Consider the following 18787-nt stretch of genomic DNA (forward strand, 5'->3'; position numbering starts at 1 on the left):
TATGAAGGATCACAGAGGGATCTTTGAAGGGCTGGATTTTAAGGATGTTATATAATCAAACCAAAGGACTGTTCCAATGTCCGGGATGCTTCAGATTCTAAAAAAATCATTTAGTGATTCTATTCACAAGGCTGCATATGATGCATCCCCATTCCAGTACCACAAGTACCCACCGTCCAATGCCCACTCGAGTTTTGCCTGTCCTGTTTATGCAGATATACCCAGAATGCTCGGGGAGGGGGGGAGTGTTGGAAGGATCAGCTCTCTTGACTATGAGAAACACAGCTTGTCTCTGTTGAGTATTCCTGACATGCTTTTCCAACGACGCTGCCACTTCTAAGACCATCAGCCTCTCTGCATTGCTTCAGAAAGCTGTCGAGGCCAGAGTGATGCAGTTTTCTCCCTGACCTTGGCAGCAGTGTCTTGTGTGTGTGTGTGTGTGTGTGTGTGTGAGACCATTACACTCCCGTCTTTTGGTGTGTGATATCTAACTCTGCCTTCCTCCACTCTGAAGGACCTTTCAGGCGTTTGTGTGTTTCACCTCCACATTTGCACATCTCTACTTGCACACCTTTCTGCCTCCCTCTCTCTCTCTCTCTCTCTCTCTCTCTCTCTCTCTCTCTCTCCCCCTCTCTCTCTCTCACGCGCGCTCTCTGTCAGTGTTGCAGAGGAAGAAGGTTTTTTCTTTGCTGCCATGACAACATAAGTTCTCTTTGGTCTCCCCTAACGACAGCAGAATGGAACAGGCAGTTCCTTAGTGATGGAGATGTTGTTGGAACGGTACACACACACAGACACACACACACACACACACGACATATGCCCTAACATTTGCAACAGGGACACACAGTTGTAGTTGTAGAAGTATTCTTTGCACCAAGTAGAATCACTAAAACCACTAATAATGGAGTACTTTTACATATGATGTTGAATTTTAATCATCATGTTAAAAAGTGTCTATCCCCAACCTTTAAATACACTTAAGTAGTTTTGTTCAGTGGTATTCTAGGCTCCTCCCACACACTCACCAGATAAATCTCAGGGTATCTGAGAGATGATAAATGAGAGAGAGGTAAATATAAGTTCTGCAAACAGATGTTGTTGTTTTATTATCTTTTCTCATAAAAGATGACTCAATATTTTAACCTCTGAGGATTTCATTCATTCCCAGCCAATCCCAGACGACTTAAAACACATCATGAAATGAAAACAAAGGGGAGTCTTTCAAAGGGGAAATCAGAGAAACTAATGAATCACAGGCGTGTGTTCCAAGCCAAAACCTTAGAGACCATATTATCCCCCAACAATGTGGTGTATTTTATAAGCATCGTAGTGTTTATATATAACAAAAAACTAGTATAATGTTCTTCTTTCCATGTGTCCGTCTCCAAAGAGTAATTTGCTCAATTCCTAAACCAAACTGGCAGCCCAACATGAGAAAAGGCTTTAAAAAAGCCTTTGAATTATCACAATCATGATGAAAATGAGCCTAGTAAATACACAGGATAGATTCAGGTGGCATTTGTACAACAAATAATAAAGATAATCAAGTACAGCAGGTTTTTAATCACTCATAATCTCACCTTAAGTCTTTCGGACACGCCGTCGGTGAAGCTGATGGTGAACTCCTCCACCTTGGGAACCTTCAGCCTCTTCTTCTCTGTCTGGTACTCTGTGCGAGTTTTCACCACCACCTCCACGAGAGAGAGAGAGAGACAGTCATCATCAAGTCCCAATTATAAATATAAAACATCACTTTGGTCTAAATAACACTTTAATTTACAAGGCGGCGATGTAAAAACGAGATTAAGAACACCTAAAAAACATGAACAAATGTGATCAAAGTTGTTACATCATTTGGTATTGGGTACCACATCCCTGTTTGCCTCCTATTCTCCAGATATTCAAATGAATGTGGGCATAATATGAGATCCTGAGCCTGATACGGCACGTGATGCACATCAGCAACTCAAACGCGGCTCCGCAATACAAAATATCATCAAAAAGAGATTAAGACAAATGCACAGCTCGAGAGACACGTGTATATAACAACACAGCATCACAGCAGCAGCAGCAGCAGTGAATGTGACGGACTCTCTTTTATTCCCCCATAAATCCATATAAGAGTTTAGCCAGAGAAGACACACAGTGCACTGCCAGGCATCTGTGGAAGCTCAACTGTGTCTTCATATAAGGTCAGGCAGGCGTCCACAAGACAATGAAAAACAACTGTCCTCTGGGTCAACAGTAGGACAGAGATGTGTCCCAGTACTGTCAGTGTCAGTCTAACGTTGGCTCATCACGGTCAAAGTACAGGAGTGTGGCGGAGAAGGACACAGAGGAGAAGAGACGGAGGTCAGCACCTTGACTTTTGGAAGGTGCTGGTTCAAAAAAGTGGGAGGAGGAGGAATTTACTCAGCTGAGCTTCCACTGAGGATGTTTGTACAGGATAATTAGTTGTTTTTGTTTAAGAAAACTGTCTTTTTTCATACTTTAAAATGTGTTTATCTGATGGGTGTATTTACAGTTTAAGATTGTACAAACAAAACAAGTGGTGAGCGTATAAATGAAAAGATATAGTTAGATAGAGAAGTAAAAATGTAATGCTGCACAACTGCAGCATTACTTTGATACATCTCGGCATTCCCCTTAAGGTCATGTTTTTTGGTTTCTTTCTTTCATGTTTCCTGTTTTATTTTGAAACTTACCTTTCCTCTCATTTCAGATCCCTTCACTTCCTGTCCCTGATTGTCTGCCCCGCCCTCATTAGATTCACCTGTGTCTCGTTGTCTCCCTCCACAGCATGTGCTGTATATAAGCTGTGTCTCCTTAGTTTTGCCTCAACTTTCTAATTCTCTGACTCATTTCACAATAATCTGACCCGGGGTTTGGATATAACGGCGCGTGATGTGGCTTCATTACATTCATTTTTTTTCTTTTGCTTTTCCTCTGCCTCCATTATTCCCTGTTTCCTAATGAAGTTGACGATCAATCAAACACGGCCGCAGCTCAGTAGCTATCGCTGAGATCCTGAGAAACCAAGTATCTCCTTTCTTCCCCCGACGTGCCCCGATACTCTCTGCTAAACCATTCATCTATCAAGAGGAAAAAAACACAGTTGTGACAGCATGAATAAAAGTGTAACTAGTACCGCGCGCGGTTCTGAACGGGTTCGAGCCGACCCACGCGGGTCGCCGTGTGCCACGGCTCCCCGCGTGCCTCGCGCTCTCACCCGTTCATTCACCGCGCGCGGTACTAGTTATTTTCAGTACTAGTTATTTTCAGTACTAGTTATTTTCAGCGGCGTCCCTGCGCATGTCGTTCCAAATTTCGAGGGGGATCGGGCAACGTATGACAAAGTTATAGGGCACTTCCTGTTTAAAATGGCAGACTTCCTGTTCGGTCAAGTGCGTGTACGTAAACGTGTTCAGGGAACTTCCCTTGTCTTACATATCAAGTTTTGTGCAGATCGGATAATCTTAGAGTTTACTTCCTGTTTCGGGCATTCCACTTCCTGTTGGGAGGTCATCTCTTGCAGACATGCTCAGGACAGGTCCCTGGTGTCACATAAAAGGTTTCGTGCAAATCGGACAACGTACGGCAAAGTTAGAGGGCACTTCCTGTTTAAAATCGCCAACTTCCTGTTCGTCTCCATAAACGTGTTCAGGGAAGTTCCCTTGTCTTACATATCAAGTTTTGTTCAAATCGGACAATGTAAGACTTTACTTCCTGTTTCGGGCGTTCCACTTCCTGTAGGGAGGTGACCTTTTACGGACATGCTCAGGACAGGTCCCTGGTGTCACATATAAGGTTTTGTGCAGATCGGACAACGTACGGCAAAGTTAGAGGGCACTTCCTGTTTAAAATGGCCGACTTCCTGTTCGGTCAACGGCGTCTCCGGAAACATGTTCAGGGAAGGTCCAGTAACTCACATATCTAGTTTCGTGTCAATCGGTCAATGTAAGATTTTACTTCCTGTTTCGGGCGTTCCACTTCCTGTAGGGAGGTGACCTTTTACGGACATGTTGAGGAAGGGTCTGGGGTCCCACATACTAAGTTTCAAGTGGATACAACAATCCCTGTTGGAGCAGCATCAAAAACTATAAATGTAATTCTGTCTGCTGTCACCAGGGGGCGCTGTATTTGAAAATGAATATTTTCATATAGACGTGTTCAGGGCCGGACTGTCATCAATCCTTGCAAGTTTGGTTCAGATCGGACCAGGATTGGCAAAGTTGTAACAGTTTGTTTTTTTAGAATTTTCTACCACCACCAGGAGGTGCTGTTTTCAAAATGTACCGTTTCAGCAACATAGTCGTCTTCAGCAACTAACCAGCATCAACTATAGCAAGTTTGGTTGGGATCAGACCTTCCATCGCGAAGTTATAAGAGTTTCATTGTCTGTTATGAAAAATTATTATTATCTCCAATTTTGGCGCCCCCTATCTCGTACGCCATACAATATTTTAAAAAGCTTTCGATAACTTTTGATGCTCAACTCGTCCACATTGATCTCACCAAGTTTGAAGGTGATCGCACAAAAGCTCTAGGAGGAGATAATTGAAATACAAGCTGTCATATTGTCTGCTGTCACCAGGGGGCGCTGTTTTCGAAATTTAATATTTTCATATAGACGTCTTTAGGGCCGGACTATCATCAATCCTAGCAAGTTTGGTTCAGATCGGACCAGGATTCACGAAGTTGTAGCAGTTTGATTTTTTGTCCCAAAAATCCGACTTTGCGTCGTTGCCATGGCAACACCGTTAAACGATTTGTTGTCATATTGATCACGCATCATCTACCATGTGTTTTGACTGTTGTCACCAATTTTCAGTGCGGTACGATTATCTGTGTAAAAGTTATTCTCGAAATCGTAAAAAAACTTTTTTTTTGTGTATTTTCTTTCACCACAAGGAGGCGCTGTTTTCAAACTTCACCGTTTTTTCATAGACGTCTTCAGCCATGGCCCATCATCAATCATAGCAAGTTTGGTTCGGATCGGACCTTCCATCGCAAAGTTATAAGAGTTTTGTTTTTCTGATGCGAAACATCAGAATCATCACGAACTTTGCCGCCCCCTATCTCGTGCGCCGTGCGACATTTGAAAAAACTTTTGATACCGTGAGCTCCTCAACTGGTCCACAGGGACCTCACCAAGTTTGAAGGTGATCGCACGAAAACTCTAGGAGGAGTTAGTTCAAATACCATTGCTGCGAATTCGCCAAAATCGCCAAAAAATGGCCAATCAACCCAAGATGGCGGATTTCCTGTTGGGTTTGGATCATGGTCATAATGTCATTTTTTCTTCATCCTGACCCACTACACATGTGTACCGAATTTCGGGCATGTGCGATAATTGTGTTGGTCATGGTGAATTTGGACAGGTGGCGCCGCACTTATTGGCCCCTCCCACATTCAATTTTTGACGCACATTCCCCGAACCTTTTTCAGACGTAAATTTACACCACGATTGATGCGGTCACAAAAATCTGTGAGTTTTGGGGTATGGGAAAGGCCTCAAAAACGCGATTTACTTTAAGGAATAATAAGAATAATAATAATAAAAATAACTAGTACTGAAAATAACTAGTACTGAAAATAACTAGTACCGCGCGCGGTTCTGAACGGGTTCGAGCCGACCCACGCGGGTCGCCGTGTGCCACGGCTCCCCGCGTGCCTCGCGCTCTCACCCGTTCATTCACCGCGCGCGGTACTAGTTATTTTCAGTACTAGTTATTTTCAGTACTAGTTATTTTCAGCGGCGTCCCCGCGCATGCCGATCCAAATTTCGGGGGGGATCGGGCAACGTATGGCAAAGTTATAGGGCACTTCCTGTTTAAAATGGCCGACTTCCTGATCGGTCAAATGCGCGTCCGTAAACATGTTCAGGGAAGTTCCCTTGTCTTACATATCAAGTTTTGTTCAGATCGGACAATCTTAGAGTTTACTTCCTGTTTCGGGCATTCCACTTCCTGTTGGGAGGTCATCTTTTGCAGACATGCTCAGGACAGGTCCCTGGTGTCACATATAAGGTTTTGTGCAAATCGGACCACGTACGGAAAGTGAGAGGGCACTTCCTGTTTAAAATGGCCAACTTCCTGTTCGTCTCTGGAAACATGTTCAGGGAAGGTCCCGTAACTCACATATCTAGTTTTGTGTCAATCGGACAATGTAAGACTTTACTTCCTGTTTCGGGTGTTCCACTTCCTGTAGGGAGGTGACCTTTTACGGACATGCTCAGGACAGGTCCCTGGTGTCACATAAAAGGTTTTGTGCAAATCGGACAACGTACGGCAAAGTTAGAGGGCACTTCCTGTTTAAAATGGCCGACTTCCTGTTCGTCTCTGGAAACATGTTCAGGGAAGGTCCCGTAACTCACATATCTAGTTTTGTGTCAATCGGACAATGTAAGACTTTACTTCCTGTTTCGGGTGTTCCACTTCCTGTAGGGAGGTGACCTTTTACGGACATGCTCAGGACAGGTCCCTGGTGTCACATAAAAGGTTTTGTGCAAATCAGACAACGTACGGCAAAGTTAGAGGGCACTTCCTGTTTAAAATGGCCGACTTCCTGTTCGTCTCCGTAAACATGTTCAGGGAAGGTCCCGTAACTCACATATCTAGTTTCGTGTCAATCGGACTATGTAAGACTTTACTTCCTGTTTCGGGCGTTCCACTTCCTGTAGGGAGGTGACCTTTTACGGACATGTTGAGGAAGGGTCTGGGGTCCCACATACTAAGTTTCAAGTGGATACAACAATCCCTGTTGGAGCAGCATCAAAAACTATAAATGTAATTCTGTCTGATGTCACCAGGGGGCGCTGTATTTGAAAATGAATATTTTCATATAGACGTGTTCAGGGCCGGACTGTCATTAATCCTTGCAAGTTTGGTTCAGATCGGACCAGGATTGGCAATGTGTAACAGTTTGTTTTTTTAGAATTTTCTACCACCACCAGGAGGCGCTGTTTTCAAAATGTACCGTTTCAGCAACATAGTCGTCTTCAGCAACTAACCATCATCAACTATAGCAAGTTTGGTTGGGATCAGACCTTCCATCGCGAAGTTATAAGAGTTTCATTGTCTGTTATGAAAAATAATTATTATCTCCAATTTTGGCGCCCCCTATCTCGTACGCCATACAATATTTTAAAAAGCTTTTGATAACTTTTGATGCTCAACTCGTCCACATTGATCTCACCAAGTTTGAAGGTGATCGCACAAAAGCTCTAGGAGGAGATAATTGAAATACAAGCTGTCATATTGTCTGCTGTCACCAGGAGGCGCTGTTTTCGAAATTTAATATTTTCATATAGACGTCTTTAGGGCCGGACTATCATCAATCCTAGCAAGTTTGGTTCAGATCGGACCAGGATTCGCGAAGTTGTAGCAGTTTGATTTTTTGTCCCAAAAATCCGACTTTGCGTCGTTGCCATGGCAACACCGTTAAACGATTTGTCGTCATATTGATCACGCATCATCTACCATGTGTTTTGACTGTTGTCACCAATTTTGAGTGCGGTACGATTATCTGTGTAAAAGTTATTCCCCAAATCGTAAAAAAACTTTTTTTTTGTGTATTTTCTTTCACCACAAGGAGGCGCTGTTTTCAAACTTCACCGTTTTTTCATAGACGTCTTCAGCCATGGCCCATCATCAATCATAGCAAGTTTGGTTCGGATCGGACCTTCCATCGCAAAGTTATAAGAGTTTTGTTTTTCTGATGCGAAACATCAGAATCATCACGAACTTTGCCGCCCCCTATCTCGCGCGCCGTGCGACATTTGAAAAAACTTTTGATACCGTGAGCTCCTCAACTGGTCCACAGGGACCTCACCAAGTTTGAAGGTGATCGCACGAAAACTCTAGGAGGAGTTGGTTCAAATACCATTGCTGCGAATTCGCCAAAATCGCCAAAAAATCGCCAATCAACCCAAGATGGCGGATTTCCTGTTGGGTTTGGATCATGGTCATAATGTAATTTTTTCTTCATCCTGACCCACTACACATGTGTACCGAATTTCGTGCATGTGCGATATTTGTGTTGGTCATGGTGAATTTGGACAGGTGGCGCCGCACTTATTGGCCCCTCCCACATTCAATTTTCGACGCACATTCCCCGAACCTTTTTCAGACGTAAATTTACACCACGATTGATGCGGTCACAAAAATCTGTGAGTTTTGGGGTATGGGAAAGGCCTCAAAAAGGCGATTTACTTTAAGGAATAATAAGAATAATAATAATAACTAGTACCGCGCGCGGTTCTGAACGGGTTCGAGCCGACCCACGCGGGTCGCCGTGTGCCACGGCTCCCCGCGTGCCTCGCGCTCTCACCCGTTCATTCACCGCGCGCGGTACTAGTTATTTTCAGTACTAGTTATTTTCAGTACTAGTTATTTTCAGTACTAGTTATTTTCAGTACTAGTTATTTTCAGCGGCGTCCCTGCGCATGTCGTTCCAAATTTCGAGGGGGATCGGGCAACGTATGGCAAAGTTATAGCGGACTTCCTGTTTAAAATGGCAGACTTCCTGTTCGGTCAAGTGCGTGTCCGTAAACGTGTTCAGGGAACTTCCCTTGTCTTACATATCAAGTTTTGTGCTGATCGGACAATCTTAGAGTTTACTTCCTGTTTCGGGCATTCCACTTCCTGTTGGGAGGTCATCTCTTGCAGACATGCTCAGGACAGGTCCCTGGTGTCACATAAAAGGTTTCGTGCAAATCGGACAACGTACGGCAAAGTTAGAGGGCACTTCCTGTTTAAAATGGCCAACTTCCTGTTCGTCTCCGTAAACGTGTTCAGGGAAGTTCCCTTGTCTTACATATCAAGTTTTGTTAAGATCGGACAATGTAAGACTTTACTTCCTGTTTCGGGCGTTCCACTTCCTGTAGGGAGGTGACCTTTTACGGACATGCTCAGGACAGGTCCCTGGTGTCACATATAAGGTTTTGTGCAGATTGGACAATGTACGGCAAAGTTAGAAGGCACTTCCTGTTTAAAATGGCCGACTTCCTGTTCGGTCAACGGCGTCTCCGTAAACATATTCAGGGAAGGTCCCATAACTCACATATCTAGTTTCGTGTCAATCGGACTATGTAAGACTTTACTTCCTGTTTCGGGCGTTCTACTTCCTGTAGGGAGGTGACCTTTTACGGACATGTTGAGGAAGGGTCTGGGGTCCTACATACTAAGTTTCAAGTGGATACAACAATCCCTGTTGGAGCAGCATCAAAAACTATAAATGTAATTCTGTCTGCTGTCACCAGGGGGCGCTGTATTTGAAAATGAATATTTTCATATAGACGTGTTCAGGGCCGGACTGTCATCAATCCTTGCAAGTTTGGTTCAGATCGGACCAGGATTGGCAAAGTTGTAACAGTTTCTTTTTTTAGAATTTTCTACCACCACCAGGAGGCGCTGTTTTCAAAATGTACCGTTTCAGCTATACAGTCGTCTTCAGCAACTAACCATCATCAACTATAGCAAGTTTGGTTGGGATCAGACCTTCCATCGCGAAGTTATAAGAGTTTCATTGTCTGTTATGAAAAATTATTATTATCTCCAATTTTGGCGCCCCCTATCTCGTACGCCATACAATATTTTAAAAAGCTTTTGATAACTTTTGATGCTCAACTCGTCCACATTGATCTCACCAAGTTTGAAGGTGATCGCACAAAAGCTCTAGGAGGAGATAATTGAAATACAAGCTGTCATATTGTCTGCTGTCACCAGGGGGCGCTGTTTTCGAAATTTAATATTTTCATATAGACGTCTTTAGGGCCGGACTATCATCAATCCTAGCAAGTTTGGTTCAGATCCGACCAGGATTCACGAAGTTGTAGCAGTTTGATTTTTTGTCCCAAAAATCCGACTTTGCGTCGTTGCCATGGCAACACCGTTAAACGATTTGTCGTCATATTGATCACGCATCATCTACCATGTGTTTTGACTGTTGTCACCAATTTTGAGTGCGGTACGATTATCTGTGTAAAAGTTATTCCCGAAATCGTAGAAAAACTTTTTTTTTGTGTATTTTCTTTCACCACAAGGAGGTGCTGTTTTCAAACTTCACCGTTTTTTCATAGACGTCTTCAGCCATGGCCCATCATCAATCATAGCAAGTTTGGTTCGGATCGGACCTTCCATCGCAAAGTTATAAGAGTTTTGTTTTTCTGATGCGAAACATCAGAATCATCACGAACTTTGCCGCCCCCTATCTCGTGCGCCGTGCAACATTTGAAAAAACTTTTGATACCGTGAGCTCCTCAACTGGTCCACAGGGACCTCACCAAGTTTGAAGGTGATCGCACGAAAACTCTAGGAGGAGTTAGTTCAAATACCATTGCTGCGAATTCGCCAAAATCGCCAAAAAATCGCCAATCAACCCAAGATGGCGGATTTCCTGTTGGGTTTGGATCATGGTCATAATGTAATTTTTTCTTCATCCTGACCCACTACACATGTGTACCGATTTTCGTGCATGTGCGATAATTGTGTTGGTCATGGTGAATTTTGACAGGTCGCTTCGCACGTTTTGGCCCCTCCCACATTCAATTTTTGACGCACATTCCCCGAACCTTTTTCAGACGTAAATTTACACCAGGATTGATGCGGTCACAAAAATCTGTGAGTTTTGGGGTATGGGAAAGGCCTCAAAAACGCGATTTACTTTAAGGAATAATAAGAATAATAATAATAATCCTTCCAGTTTCAATAGGTTTCTTGCAACCTTGTTGCTCGAACCCTAATAATAATAATAATCCTTCCAGTTTCAATAGGGTTCTTGCAACCTTGTTGCTCGAACCCTAAATAATAATCCTTCCAGTTTCAATAGGGTTCTTGCAACCTTGTTGCTCGAACCCTAATTATAAGTTTGAGGTCTCATGCAGCAGAGGCTTCACCATGATGATTTTATTTATTTATTTATTTAGGCATTTTGTCTTTATTTGAGGATGTCAGCAAAACAGGGCAGAAGGATCATCTATCTGGGAATCGAACAATGGCTATTGGTGGTTATTGATGTGTTAATATAAGAATGAGTGCAGACATTATTTATTGCACCAAAAACGTAGGCAGGTGGGTTAAATCACCTGTGCAAAAACATGCAGTAGTCAGCAAATGATAGTGTTAATCCGATTACAACCAGACTTTTATACACATGTAAACATGTTAGAAATAGTACTAAGTTAAATTTCTCAAAGTCACACTAATACACTATTATGTGACTGGGAGTCAAAATAATGACTTAAACAATAAAAAAGATGTCGACTAATTAGGGTTTTCATCAAAATTAGGGATGGGGCGATACCGATATCAGTCTGATACACATCGTTTTAGAGCATTTATGAACGTATGAAGCTGTTAACACATTTAAAAGACATAATTCTCCAACTGTGTAACAAATATTGTTCACCCAAAATGAAGAAGTAAACTGCCCAAACATGACTCGGCTAAAATGCTTTTATTTCCATGTTTATAGTGTAGAATTTTTGACTGATACTGATTCCCATCCCTAGTCAAAATCCACAAAAAGTAGCATAACAAGACTTAAGTTCACGTGAGGAGAGTTTTGAGGAGAGTTTTATTAACATAATATGAATTTTCCTAACTTGCTGTGACCTTAAATACTGTTGTTACAGAGACTGACAGGTACTACATTAATACCAGGGAGGTAAATGATTCCAGCGCAGCCTCTACATGCACTTTCCTCTAAGAAATGTTCCATGAATCACGTACGCTTGTACGTGCACATTCTTTTACACCTCCGCGATGCTTTTCAGGTCTGTAATGAAGCGCCACAGTTAATTTGCACGTCGACTGACGCCACACAGCGTTGCTTTTTGAAGTGATGTACAAGAAGTGTATGTTTTTCAAACGGCACAAAGACACTTTTTGAAGTTTGAGTAAATGAACAAAATGAGTGACACAGAAAAGAAGAATTCCAGAAAGAAAAAGTTTCAGCCCGTCAGGTTTTAGCCGTCTCTCTGCCTTCAATCACGTTTTTTATTTGATTCTCCCGGTGGAGGAGGAGCTGTCAGAACTTCTTCCCTCGTCTTATCGCCGTGTTATTGCTCAAACCCTGTTATCTCAATGATTTCCCTTTCATTTTTCATCCCCAAAGAGCTGCAGAAGAGTTGTTTCCCCTCTCCGTGTTTCTGTGTGGAATGCAGATGGACAGTATTGATTTAATTCGCTGTTTTATTTACAAGGAAACTATAGAATCAGAGTAGAGCCGCGCTCGCAGCAGCTGCACTGGTACAACATGAGTTTTGACAAGATGATGTGATGATATTATGTTCAAATGCGATACATTTTTAATCAGCTCCTCCTTTTTAGAGTTTGGATCTTTGGTTGAGCATAACTTATTAGGGCCCGAGCCACAAATGGCAGGGGCCGGAACGGGTGAAATCTTATTTAGAAATTTGAATTAAAAACTTATATTACATACATATTTGCAAATGGTTGAGTTGATCACACGCATACACTCTTCATTGTGTGTCCTAAAGCGCGCAGTTAAAGCACTTTTTCCTCTTTTTAAATGCAGAGGAACAAAAGGGTGGTGGAGGTGCCAGGGTTGTGCTGAGTCTGTAAATGAATGATGGGCAGTTCTACACCAATCACACGTTCCCATTCAAAGTCAGGAATGCTTGCACCTTTGGACGAGTGCTCGCATAAAGGCAGACTTGTCAAGACTTCTCTGCAGAGGAAATTGATCAGCTTCTGCTCAAAGTGAAAGCAGTGTTTCAAGGTGTTGTCATATAACACTATTGATGGATAAAGTGGATTTTAAATACTAGGTTTGGGTCTGAAACTATAGCAACAGCACCAGAGATAAGGTCCCTTGTTGCTCCCTTGTTGCTCTCTTGTTGCTCCCTTGTTGCTCTGTATATTTCATCTCCAGCAGCTTTGCAGAGAATTATCCATGTCTTATATTAAACTGCTGCATCTGCAAATGATAAAATAGTTAAGTTGCAGGCTGGAAACCAAAACAATGAGCAGAAAGATATTAAACAAAAACTCCACAGAAGCACAAGAAATTGTGTGGGTCCATGGCTGCAAGCAACACTTTTTTTTTTATATTAATATATGAAGTCATTCAGCCTCACTGTTAATAAAAAAAAACCTGGAATACAATCAGTCATTCATACTCATATCATTAATAAAAGAAATGAAGCTTCAACTACTGAAATGGTAAGAACTCGTTTTGCAGCATCTGTGTTGTCACAGAATCACCGTCTGTGTCATTTTAGGCCGTTTTCATAATTAAAAGTGAAGCCTGGTTCATTCATCAACGACCCTAAAGTGGAGCTCCTGCAACGTGGAAATGCTAAAGTAGACATTGCCTCCAATATTCCCAAAATAATCTTAAAGTTGAGTTCATAAAGTAACTTTCTTTGCCTTAATTTAAACCGTAATTAAAAATCAATTGGCCAGAATTGCTTTTCGACGACAACTGTGTCTAAAACAACAAAAAATATTTAATCGTTTGAGAAAAAAGTCATTATAATCAAGCAAAGACAAAGCTGTGAAACGCGGTATACGTTTTAATATTTTTTTTTAAATGAAATTAAATAATGATGCAAAGTCTCGTAATAATTTATTCTCAAAAGATTTGATTTCTTTTCTTTGTCGTACTTTTCATTGGATGCAAAAACGACTGGACTTCTGCGATTAATCGCGATTAGGAAGAAATTAATCCCTTTAATCGCTCACTACCTTTATCCAGGTGAGTGTAGGTTAGTGAAAACATCACATAAAGATCTGGTGTTCTAGTATTTTTCATTATTTTGCATATATTACACATCTTATACACCAATGAATTAATCCTTTATTACAGAGAATGAAAACGTTATGATACTAAACTTCAGTTTTGACTCAGCTTGTGAACATTTTATATTTTGTCATAATAAAATATGATAAATGAGTTGACAATCCTTCCCTTTAATTACTCACTAACCAATCAGACATCTGTAGTAACTGCTGTTTATCTAAACAGATGCATTTTATTTGTTTATCCTCAGACGTCCCGGATACTCTGTGAACGTCCAAATCCAATAAGTGGCCCTCGCACAGTGTGCAGCACAGCAACAGAAATTATTTAACGATCCGTTACTGACTCGACGCGTTGATTCCTCCTCCTCCTCCTCCTCCTCCTCCTCCTCCTCCCAGCCGATTCCATTTCTGAGGCGGCAGCACGGCCGTGAAGAATGAATAAGACATAAAAGCTCCTCCAAAAGGAGGCGAGGAGGGAGCAGTAAAGAGGGTGAGGATGTGTCAAGAAGTGTGTTAGAAAAAACGCGCTTGTCTATCGCCGGCCTTTGAAGCCGGTCCTTGTGTCGTAAGCTTTGCCGTCAGAGAAGCGGCAAACAAAGGGGAAAAGGTCTAGTTGGTCTTTTTGTTTTTCAAACTACCGACAATCCAATCGAGATATTGGCGACCCAGCGGTGGCTGTGACATCCCTGCTCAGATGGAATCAAACCTAATACCTCTCTAATTCCTCAGCCTCTGCAGGCCACAGCAGCATTGTTTGGTGTGTGTGTGTGTGTGTGTGTGTGTGTGTGTAAACAACAAATCCTGCCTTCAGTGCACATATCCGTGGGTGACCCTGTAGTTGGGAGGTCGCGCAGTCATTAGGCAGGATCAGGGCGAAAACAGCTGGGGTCATATTTTGTAAAGCTGCTCAGAACCAGACGCAGGATCTGGGCCACGAGTTAGGGCACATGACCCAGTAAACCGTCCTTTTTACTAGCGTTTAAAGGACAGAGAGGAGGAAGCTGGTCTCAGGTCAGATCCTCAAAGCTGTTTAACACTGAGCTATTTGTGGGCGGGTGGCAAAAACAACAGCATTAAAATCTGCGAGATTATTGGTTTTTTTCTGTTTAAAAACATGTTGTTAAAAACATGTTGTTAAACCACTGAATTTTGATTGTCTGCAACTCCTTTTCTCCTCAACAACGTAACTATGCTCATTACAGAGCATAATCAACTCTAATCTTTTCAAAATAAAAGAGCCAACGCCAAATCAGTGTCTTTGTCACCAGAAAGGAGAGAGTTGGAAAACGCCTGTACATAGTTTACATTTTTTGGTCTGTTTTTGGACATAAATGTTACTCTAAATGTGTCAAATTTCAAATTGAACACGCACAATCTAGTGTGCATGTACAACTACAGTGTGTCGTAAACTAAAACTGTTAGTTTTTCTTCATTTTAAATTGTTAATACACTGTTTTTAACATGCAGTGAATTGTAAATAACTGCCAGATATTGAAAGTTCCTCTGGAAAAATGGGCGAAAAGCACTTAGTCACAGGATAATTTTCTGGCCCTTTCATGGTTAAAATCCAACTCTCTCACTACTCTGCCATGTGGCTAAAGTGCTACATTTTGCATTCATTTAAAAACATGGAAATGTGACCATAGACAAACACAGCAAAGAAAAAGAAAAAGGTAGTGTGAGCAGAATTTCAATTGAACCATCACTGCCAGCCACCACATACCCCTGCTACACTCTGATGTTTAATTATGGATTTTAATGTTTCTCTTAGCCTCCGTTTTTTGCGTTCATGCATCACTTGCAAAGAAGACAAATTCACAACTTTACAGCCGCAGACGAGATTCAAACATTTCTTCAGCAAAATGACCTTTTGCAACTCCCACACACTGTCTCATTTAAGTGTGAATAATGGACCCATGTGCATTTACCCCCCCCAAAAAAAGGTCTGTAGCAGCATTGAATGAGTATCCAAAAGCAACAAGCAGCGACAATCTTTGTGCCTGTGTCTCCTGAGGCATGATGGAGTCAACGGAAGAGCAAACCTTTATCTCAAGGCTCTGTACATAGACAACATCATCGAGAGCAGAGAAACCCAACAGTTTACATCATCAGGCATCAGTGGAGAGAGAGAAAACTCCACTTTCACAGCAAGAACTCTCTGACAGAACCAGACTCAAAGATGTGCGGCCATGTGCCTAGACAGGTTGTGGTGAAAGGAAATATGGGGGACAGATCATTATCTCAACTGCAATTGCAATTCCTGTCAAAATAATTGCAATTAGATGTTTATTCAAAGTGGTTCAGCCTCTATTTTAGGGTTAGATTAGGTGTGAGGTTTGGGTTTGATCGTGTGGGAGCACAGTTGCAGCTTTGACTCTGGTAAGTGGGAGATGTTCTCGAATCCACTGGGACTGGTCTAATTAAGCGTAAAATGACTGACAGCTTTATGAATGTGGTGGAGAGAGAGCGCGTGGTGAACGAACAGGGACATGAATGGGAAAAAGTTTGAGCGTCTCCCTCAACAGAACACACGAGGAAGGTTCTCAGGCTGTTATAGAACCGAAGCGAAAGTACTGTAGACACAGTGTGGAAGGCGGGGTGTGTGTGTGAGGTGGATTTACCACCATCAGTGGAGAGAGAGGGAAAAAACTCCCCTTTAACAGCAAGAAATCTCTGACAGAACCAGACTCAAAGATGTGCCTAGACAGGTTGAAGTGAAAGGAAAAATAGGGGACAGATCATTATATCAACTATAATTGCAATTAGATATTCAAAATATATATTCAATTTGAATGGGTTAGGGCAGGGGTGTCAAACTCAAATGACCTGGGGGCCAATGAGCATCTAGTCTGGTCAAGCGGGGGCAGACATAGTGGACAAAAGTGCAAAAAACAACTATTTAGTAGCAGGTGGGCAAAATAAGATATTCATTATGATATTAGACAGAATTACAAAGTAAAAGTGCTTGTTTTGATATAAAATTATTCACAATAAAAACATATTTATGATGCACAAAAACGGAGAATTAAATAGAACATTTAGCAAATAATGACGAGGATTAACTGTGATTAAAACAGCTTAAATAAATGTAATTTCATATTGAGTGTAATACATTTAATTAAGAAATGATTACAACCGAATGTCTTATTACTATTATAAAATACTGCTGGTAAATACATTTAGTCTTATATCCATCACCTCGCACAGTGGTGGGCGGGCCGCATGTAATCGATTAGAGGGCCACATGTGGCCCCCGGGCCACCAGTTTGACACATGTGGGTTAGGGTGTGTGTACCTGTGTGTGTGTTGGAGCACAGTTGCAGCTTTTGACTCTGGTAAGTGGGTGATATTCTTGATGGGACTGGTTTAATTAAGCGTAAACTGACTGATGAGAGCGTGTGGTGCATGAACAAGGAAGGTTTTCAGGCTGTTACAGAACAGCCAAAAGTCCTGTAGACACAGTGTGCCAGACAGGGTTTGTATGTGAGGTGGATTTACTGCCGTAGATGTGTGTTCTTTACCCCAAAGAAGTCATAAAACTGACTGTGAACTGGCTTAAATGACTGTAATTCCTCTGTCAATAAGTTGAGACCTAATCGGTGTGATTCATTTTGTAAATAATTGATTAACAGAGTAGAAATCTGAACTCTCTCAACTGTTTCCTTGGAAAAAGCCCAACACTGTGACCCAGTAGACAGATAATAAAGCGTCCACATTTGTCCACAGAGCCGTCAACGAGCTCATCTTTTGTCCCGAGTCCATTCATTTTCATAATGTGCAATCAGTGCCACTCTCTGTTCCGACCCCCATAGAAAATACCATGCAGGCTCTCTCCACGTTGCAGTGCCACCATGGTAACTGGATTAACGTGCGGCGGCGGTGGCGGCGGCACTTATTATGGGATGCTGAGATGATAAATGACAGCCTGTCTGGCACCCAAATCTGTCCCCTAATCTTGACAGGAGAAAACAAAGGACACAGCCGGGAGAGATGAGTCTCTTTTATATGCCGAGTATGTGTTACTCAGCATATTATGGACTGGGGACGGTGCAGCAGACACATGTACAGACATGGAGGGGAAACTCTCACAGTACAGTCTCTCACCTTGTCAGGTGCTTGGCTCTGGAGGCTGCCGACGTCCAGTGGAGTGATGAGGGGCACATTTTGAAAGCCGTCCTCCACACTCACAGGTTTGGCCCCTTTGTCTTGAAGATTACTCCCCAGTTTCACCATCTTTCAGCGACGTTATATATCCCTCTTATTTCCCTGAAGACTGCTCCTGAACAGAGAAAATGCATTTAACTTGCAGCATCTCAGATAGAGACAGAGACACAGACACAGAGACACCTCAGGGCTGTTTGATGCAAGAGATTCTTTCTCGTGAGCTGTAAAAGTAAAAGATCAGGTTTGGATTTGACTATTTTGTTGTTGTTGTTTTTTTGTTTTTTTTTAAGAAACTGGTAGAAAATGCATCATCAAGCAAAATTAATTCTAAACACAAAAACACACATAAAAACAATAACACCAGAGGAGCAGTCACTCACCGCGGGTCGTCCTTCCTCTGTGATGCTGCTGCTGATGATGATGCTCCTGCTGCTGCTGATGCTGATGCTGCAGTGTCTGTGAGGCGGAGGAAAGCAGCAAATGGGGCTGGAGGCTGAGCTGAAGCTACTGCTGCTGCTGCTGCTGCGGGAAAGCAAAGCTGCACCAGCGGAGACAGACTGCGAGTGTGGCGACAGGTTTCCTACCAGCAGGCAGCCCAACCCCCTAATCCAAACACAGCCTCTCTCCTTCTGCGCTGCTGCACCCACAGCAGATGATGGAGCTGCCACTAGGGGGGGAATGGTGGCTTTCTGGGCTTTGAAAGTGAAATCCCAATAATTAACTATATATACATATATATATATCTATATATATATAGATATATATATATATACCTAACCATATCACTAAATATCCATGTCTGTTTTCTCTGAACATCATTCTCGATGGCTCATCAAATAAACAGAAACACT

At 42.3% G+C, this 18787-nt stretch overlaps 1 protein-coding gene across 2 annotated transcripts in view; it reads right to left on the bottom strand.

Annotated features, from left to right (window-relative positions):
• Window positions 1-18527, bottom strand: part of nsg2 (neuronal vesicle trafficking associated 2) — a 36613-nt gene extending 18086 nt beyond the window's left edge. Inside the window, exons 1-3 of one of the 2 annotated variants that reach the window (XM_058627733.1) lie at window positions 18317-18527; window positions 17877-18045; window positions 1584-1694 (exon numbers count right to left, since the gene is read on the bottom strand). In XM_058627733.1, the coding sequence (XP_058483716.1) occupies window positions 1584-1694; window positions 17877-18005 (240 nt within the window). In that variant the 5' untranslated portion in view covers window positions 18006-18045; window positions 18317-18527. Of the gene's footprint in view, window positions 1-1583; window positions 1695-17876; window positions 18052-18316 lie in introns of both variants that reach the window. The other variant, XM_058627731.1, reaches the window with a different exon arrangement.
• Window positions 18528-18787: the final 260 nt, after the last annotated feature.

Source organism: Solea solea, chromosome 4, assembly GCF_958295425.1.
Source record: "Solea solea chromosome 4, fSolSol10.1, whole genome shotgun sequence".
Classification (NCBI taxonomy): domain Eukaryota; kingdom Metazoa; phylum Chordata; class Actinopteri; order Pleuronectiformes; family Soleidae; genus Solea; species Solea solea.